The sequence below is a fragment of the Vigna radiata genome, chromosome 10 (genome assembly GCF_000741045.1).
Source record: "Vigna radiata var. radiata cultivar VC1973A chromosome 10, Vradiata_ver6, whole genome shotgun sequence".
In the NCBI taxonomy this organism is placed as follows: domain Eukaryota; kingdom Viridiplantae; phylum Streptophyta; class Magnoliopsida; order Fabales; family Fabaceae; genus Vigna; species Vigna radiata.
Genome location: NC_028360.1, coordinates 11,176,522 through 11,183,700, shown reverse-complemented (window position 1 = coordinate 11,183,700; position 7,179 = coordinate 11,176,522). Strand labels below are relative to the sequence as shown.

General features: G+C 33.0%; 1 protein-coding gene and 1 pseudogene across 1 annotated transcript; both read right to left on the bottom strand.

Moving 5' to 3' along the window:
* Positions 1–519: 519 nt before the first annotated feature.
* Positions 520–1,980, bottom strand: LOC106775413 (epoxide hydrolase A-like). The gene is made up of 3 exons (XM_014662537.2): positions 1,412–1,980; positions 1,051–1,295; positions 520–972 (listed from the first exon to the last, which is right to left on the bottom strand). The coding sequence occupies exons 1-3, from the start codon at positions 1,874–1,876 to the stop codon at positions 726–728; spliced, it is 957 nt and encodes a 318-aa protein (XP_014518023.1). The 5' UTR covers positions 1,877–1,980; the 3' UTR covers positions 520–725.
* A 2,172-nt stretch (positions 1,981–4,152) lies between these two features.
* LOC106774819 lies at positions 4,153–6,702 on the bottom strand (annotated as a pseudogene).
* Positions 6,703–7,179: the final 477 nt, after the last annotated feature.

Below are 7,179 nucleotides of genomic sequence, written 5' to 3'. Positions count from 1 at the left end.
AAAATATTATAAAATTCATTTTATTATAATATATTTTCTTTTACAATATTAAAATTAATTTTAATAATAATTTTTAATTTTTACTCTTTATAAATATTTTTATAATTAAATATATCATTAACAATTATTATTTTATATTACTTTAATAACTAGGAGTATTTTGATAATCTTTAATTTTTACCAATTAAACTAATTTTTTAAATCTATCACATCAATCAAATTCTACACTAATTCTCACAAACTTTACCTTCGAATTCACTCTCAATTACTCACAAACCCATTCAAAAAACAACAAAAAAAATTACCCTCAAATCCATTCAAATTTATTCAAATAATCTCCTTCAAATCATCTCCTCCAAATTTTCACAAACGAACGCACCCTACGTGAACATAAAAATGTATTCCAAAACTATTTTTCAGATAAATTTATTGATGGAAATAAATTACAAATTGTATCATCAGGGAAGATGATATAAACGTAAGGGACTCGATTGAAAACTTATGTAATCAGATGACGAGTTTGAAAATATATTATTATTAGACGAAAAGATTGAAAATTTTCCAGGAGTTTGAAAGCACACGTTTGATAAAATGACGATCTTGCACATAAAAAGATAAGACAAATCCATCGGTAACAATTCAGAGTCTTCGCCACCTACCACCTTGCGACTGTGTTCCATATTCAATTCGTCTTTATTTTTATCAGTGTTCTATTCGTTCTGTGATCAAAACTTCTTGATAAAATCATAAATGTGATTATTGATTTCCTCAGCTGCTTCCTGATTATTGAAGTGAGCTACATCTTTCTGCACAATCACTTCTTCTAAATTTGGAACATCTTGTTTGAAACCTCCACCGTGGATATACTCCTTCATGTTCAGAGAGGTGTACACCATGTCCAACTCACCTGTGATGAACTTTACCGGCACCTGGATTTTTCCTCCACTCCATGGTGCTGTCAGCTCCCAATTTCTGTAAGCAACAATACAGTTAAATAATTACTTGTGTTCTGGTAAATTTTAACCCAAAAGAAAACCATAGATTAATTACAAGTTCAAATTTCTGTAATAGTTCAAGGGTCCTGTGAAGCCCGTTTTCTCATATTTGGATACGTAATAGGCAAGATCATCTTCCGTGAGCCAAGAGGGTAAGGAATTCGGCATATCTGGATTGAACCCAGTTCCATACTCTCCCTTGGGAAATATCGGAGGACCAGGTTTTCGAGTTGTCAGAATGTTTTTCAACACATACTCAGTCCCAACTTCAGCCATCTGAGCCTCCATTTCGCCTGGTTTCTGTCACGAGTTTTCAATACAACAATTACCATCAGATCTAGCACTACTCCACTAAATTCTCCTTTTAGTTTATGTAAAAGAAAAAAAAAAAGCTTAAAAGTAAAATGAATATATACCTGAAATCTGCAGACGTAGTAGTCGTCTCCGTACATAGCACGCATGCCATCGACGGTTCTGATGTTGGGATCTCTGTGAAGCAAAGGAACACTGAGGCAGACATAGGCCTTCACTCTGTCGGGGCGAAACATGCAGAGATACCAACCTATGAGGGCACCCCAATCATGAGCCACAAGGAAGACTTGGTCGACACCCAGAAGGTCTATAAGCGCAATCAGATCACCCACTATATGAAAGCCTGTGTAGCTGCTGATTGAAACCGGTGCCTCTGTATCACCGTAACCACGTAAATCCGGTGCAACAGCGCGGTAGCCTCGGGAGCTGAGAGCGAGAATCTGGTGGCGCCAGGAATACCAGAGCTCGGGGAAGCCATGGAGGAACAACACGACAGGACCCTCTCCTTTCTCTGCTACATGCATTTTTATGCCATTCACTTCCACCGTTCTGTGTTCCACGCCTTCCATCTTAGTACGAAATCTAATCACACGCTCTTTGGTTTTAAGTGTTATTGGATCCGATACACCACATTATCTAGAGATAGCGATTCACTTTATATCCTGCTTTCGTCTACGTTTTTTTCTTTTTTCTTTTCTTAATACCCGCGTTCACACGTCATGGAAACTATATTTTCATGTACACGTAATTCAGAATCTTTATAGTAATACAATAACATAATAAGGAATATATAAATGATATAAAAAAAATGAACATCTGACAAATAATTTTTTTTTTTTATTATGTGGGGATATATTTCTTAAAATGTTTATACTAATTTGTGACATCCAAACTGAGCCTTAGAGTTATATTTTATTTATGGAAAATAAAATTTTAACACCATTTTTTTGACACTATTTTGACACTGCACACGTGTCAAAATGTGGTTGGACGATTTCAAATTAAAAAACAAACTTTGGTTTTTCTTTTCCAAATATACCCCTGCCTTAACTTTTTTAATTTGAAATCGTTCAATCATGACAAATGTGCAGTGTCAAAATAGTGTCAAAAAATGGTGTTAAAATATCATTGTCCTTTATTTATGATCATTATAAGCAAACAAACCAAAATTATTAATATCTCGGTAATGTACTTAAATGGTAAATAATGAATGGCTGCCACTGCTAAATAGCTACTATTTCCTTCCTTGTTTTACACGATTTTAGAAACCACTTGCTATCAATTCATTTATTTTGGTGGAGACATGTTATCGATTCATTTATTTTGATTGAGACTTTCTCGATTTCCTAAAAACAAATTTCTTTAACACATTTCAAATTTTTATATTTATTTAAATTTTTTATATTCATTTAATATTTTTTTTTATTATTTTGTTTTTAAAAAATATAAAAAGATTTATAATTTTTTAATTATTTTATTTTTATATTTTGTGTTAAGTAAATGTAAAAATATATTATAATCCTATTTTTTTATCTACTGTAATGTACGACGTGGTGGTTGCCCTCAAACGATATTTATATAAATTCAATAAAATAAATTTCACTTTTAAATCCATATCTACTTTAAGATATGTAAATCAAGGGAAAAATATGTTCAGTTAAAATGAACAATTTTTTTCTAAAGCAAACAACTTTTTGAAATGAACATTGATTTTAACTTTTTTTTAAATCTAAAAACACGTTAAATTCATGGTAACTTTTTTAAGTTGTCGGTCTTAAATTTGTTAGGTAGCGGGATTGGACGCAAACTGAATCTTTGTTTCAGTCCAAAATCACGTCCCCGGTCCAAGTGTTGGTGAAGAGCGTGATGAATTATTTATTGAGTAACTAATTTACAGTTCTCTGTTTGTAAGGAGTGCATTCTGTCACGTAACTATTATTATCAATTATATTTAGATGGTTGTTCAAAGTTTAGGTAAATTAAATATAACATCAGCTTAGATTAAATTAGCATATGAACATTTGCATGGCTCATAATGAAATTTTATTGTATACTTGTGGACATTTACTTTCTTTCATCAAATCCATTTAAATTGCAATTTATTGACGAAACTGTTTTTGACCCATTAGACAAAAGCAAACAAAATTTGTAAAAATACATTATAGCGTGCTTCTCGTGGCTTCATCAATGAGAAAAGTTGGTCAAACCGTTGAATTTAGCTTATAATTAAGATGGGATACATTTGAAGTTCATCAAATGCCTATAATTTTGATTATAATAGGCTTTCTCGTTAAATTCCTTCGGTCATTTATTTTGAAGTTCATCAAATGCCTATTATTATTATTATTTTAGTAGATAGGGTTCAGAACCACACCTTCCCAGTTTGGTCCAATCACTTTTCTTAACTTTGTTTTTCTTTTCCTTGTGTCTTATCGACTCTATTTTGGTATGGTTCAAATTTGAGTATTTAGTTTTTAATTATTGATCGATTATTACAATTAAGTCTTAAATGTTCAATAAATATAACCACCTATCTAAGAATGGTAATAAAACTCGTAATCGTGAATATTTGCGGGAAAAATTCGTTGTGGATATTTAGTATCCGCGGGTAACTTAATACCCGCTCGTTAACAGGTCGGGTATGGATATCACACTATCTGTACCCGCGGGTATCCACTACCTGTTTAAAGAACAAAATTCCAATTTTACCCATTACTTTTTTATGAAATTAGAAAATAAGTTAAAATATTTGTTTTTAATTTTGTCTTTGTTACAGTGTAGAGGAAGTAAAGGGTCCCTTCTTCTTCTTTCCCTTCTTCTTTCCGCCACCTACCAACAACAAGAATCAATGTCCCCAATGATGCCACAAGGACTTCATATTGTTGTTGTTGCAACATTTGCAGCTTCTTCTTCCACCATTCATGGCTCCACCCGCAACCAGCGGTGGAGCCAGCCAGCAGTAGGTGATCCCGTTTGCAGAGCTTGAGAAGTTGAACTGCATCGGGAGCGGCGACGAGAGGCATATCTGAGATGCTTTGGTGTAGATCTAAGATCCTTTAATGCAAATATGAGATCCTTAAGTGCAGATCTAAGATATTTTGGTGCAGACCTGAAATATTTTTGTGTAGATCTGAGATTTGAAATGAAGATCTAGGGTTTATAAGTTTTGAAAAAGAAAGGAAAATGGAGTTTGGATCAGAACTTAGGCTTGGATAATAATACATACACTGTTAACGTGTATCCAACGAATATCCGTGGGTTGAAAAAATCTGCGAATTTTTTATACGGATATTCGGCAGGTAGCGGGTAACGAGACGAGTAACGAATACACTTTTTACACACAGGTCGGGTTCGAGTATCACACTATTCGTACTCGACCAAATCCATTGGCATCCCTACACCTACCTCTTTTTCTCACTTGTGTATTTATAAGTTTCGAAGTTAATTTTTTATTAAGATTGTCCATCAATATCATATAAGTATATTTTTACCTTGTTAATGAAAAAAATAGATCCTTAAACCGTTCCGTCACATAATGGAGTGTTCGACAGTTTGATTTACCAGGTTGTGATTTTTTCTAAAGTTGATTTTTTATATAGTTGACAGGTCAGTAAGCAGACACTAGTCGGTCCATATATTAGAGAGGGCTTCCAAGTCTGAGACAAACAGTTTTAGCGTAGGGACTTTATGAATTTTGGGTAGCGCGTGTGGTTCGGAGTGTTACTTAATTTAGAAATTATTATCGTTGGTTGATGATTCGATGACAAATGGTTGCAGGTTACTTGTTTTAAATCGTTGGATGCAGTTTTTCGTTTCTCGCGTTATTGGATCTTGCTTCATCCAACTGTTGAAATAATTTCTGGTCCATTTGGAGTAATTTCTAGGTCCTATAAATAGTAAGTTATTATATATTTTATTTTTGTCTCTAATTAACTAAAACCTCCTTTTTAAATTTAAATTTCTAATGATTCTATATAAAAATTTGGTTCTTGTTTTAAAAATATTTTAAGACAACGTTTACTATTCAAAATATAAAAGAATAAAAAATAAAAATAATATAATTCGATGACAAATTTTAAATGAAATTTTTTATACTTTTAAAATTTGAATAGTTTTTTAATTAATTATAGACTGAATTAAAATATGCCATAATCTTTTAGTAAAGAACATCACAATAAGGATGACTTTTAATGAAAGTTAACAAAAATCTTATAACCACAATTTTAAAATTTATTTAATTCTATAATTATTCAAAATTAAAACAATATGAAGATTGTTGTCGCCATCTTTGTTTCATTGATGTATGATTATAGTTGTGAAAGGAGACGTAGTCCTTTGGTTGATATAACAAAAAGCAATAACTTTAAGCCAAAATAGTCCAATGGTGGAGCATAACAATGATGTACAGTATTTATTGGTTAATTATATATTTATTAGTAATTAACAAGACTTTCAATTTAATCACACGACACGACTTTTAGATTTGCAGTTTTTGAATTATTAATTTTTATTAACTTACAAGTTTTCAGTCAGCATTACATCTTGTAAAACGTTCTTGATTTTCTGAGATATATTACCTAAAAGGCCTTGAAACACCGCATACCAACTGCAACTTCACCACCCCTGCAACCGTGTTCCAGGTTGAATGTGTTCATCTCTGGATAAGATCAGAACTTGGTGATGAAATCAACAATGTGATGGTTGAGATTCCTCAGCTGCTTCTACATTATTGAAGTGAGCTACTCCTTTTTCTGATATATATCATGGTTATACAGTGACAAACGGTTATACAAGTTCATATTTCATTAATAGTTCAAGGGTCCTCTAAAAATATTAACGAGTTACCGATTTGTTTTGGACACCACTTCAAAATATCTCTCTCTTTATTAGAAGTATTTATGTATATATAAATTCGTGATCAACTCTTTTATTTGATGTTGGACTTTATTTATACTTCAACACACTTCCTCGAGTAAAGGACTATGATCTCGTTCCTCCATCACGGAAACTTATGGTCTTGTCATTCGCAGTACATAGACCTTCACTTTTTCAGGGCGAAACATGCAGAGATACCAAACCATGATGGCACCCCAGTCATGAGCCACAAGGAAGACATGGTCGACACCCAGAAGGTCTATAAGGGCAACGATGTCAGCCACTATGTGAAAACATGTGTAGCTGGTCACTGAAGAGGGGACATCTGAGTCACCGAAACCACGTAGATCTGGTGCAACAGCGTGATATCCGACCGAATCAAGAGCCAGAATCTGGTTGTGCCAAGAGTGCCAGAGTTGGGGGAAGCCGTGGAGAAACAACACCACAGGGCCTTCTCCTTCTCTTCTACGTGCATTTTGATGCCGTTTACTTCCACTTCTTTCTGCTCTATTCCCTCCATCTCTATCTTTTCGAGAGAAATAACTTCCACAATTGCGACTGTTCATTTATAAAGTTATCTTTTTCTGCTTTACAAACACCTTCGATGATAATCTACATGCTGTTATCACTATTTCTTTTATTTTTTTTTTATCAGAATCATGCTCTAAAATGTGATGTAGCAACGCGGTCAATATGAAAAAAAAAAAAAACTTAATTAAAAAAAGATTTTTTTTTTATTTTTCAGTAAATAAACATAAGTGAACTTTTACAACGTCTTAATAATACTTTTTTAATATGATGCAATAACTAGAGCAAAAAGGATTTTAAACGTCCATTATTTTGAACTTTTAACGTTATAATCAGAACCGACGTCTATACGGGTGACGTTAATGGGACGTCAGTTTTTATAAGTGCGACGTCGGTTAAGTTCAAAAGACCGACGTATACAAAGACATCAGTCAATGTTCTAACTGACGTCTAAAGACGTCAGTCTATA

What these genes read in the sequence shown, in the direction of transcription:
- LOC106775413 (XM_014662537.2), bottom strand. Translation starts at nt 1,876, where the DNA reads ATGGAAGGCGTGGAACACAGAACGGTGGAAGTGAATGGCATAAAAATG. An exon ending in ACTACGTCTGCAGATTTCAG is followed by an intron (nt 1,296 to 1,411) that starts GTATATATTCAT and finishes AACTCGTGACAG; the next exon opens with AAACCAGGCGAAATGGAGGC. An exon ending in TATTACAGAAATTTGAACTT is followed by an intron (nt 973 to 1,050) that starts GTAATTAATCTA and finishes TGTTGCTTACAG; the next exon opens with AAATTGGGAGCTGACAGCAC.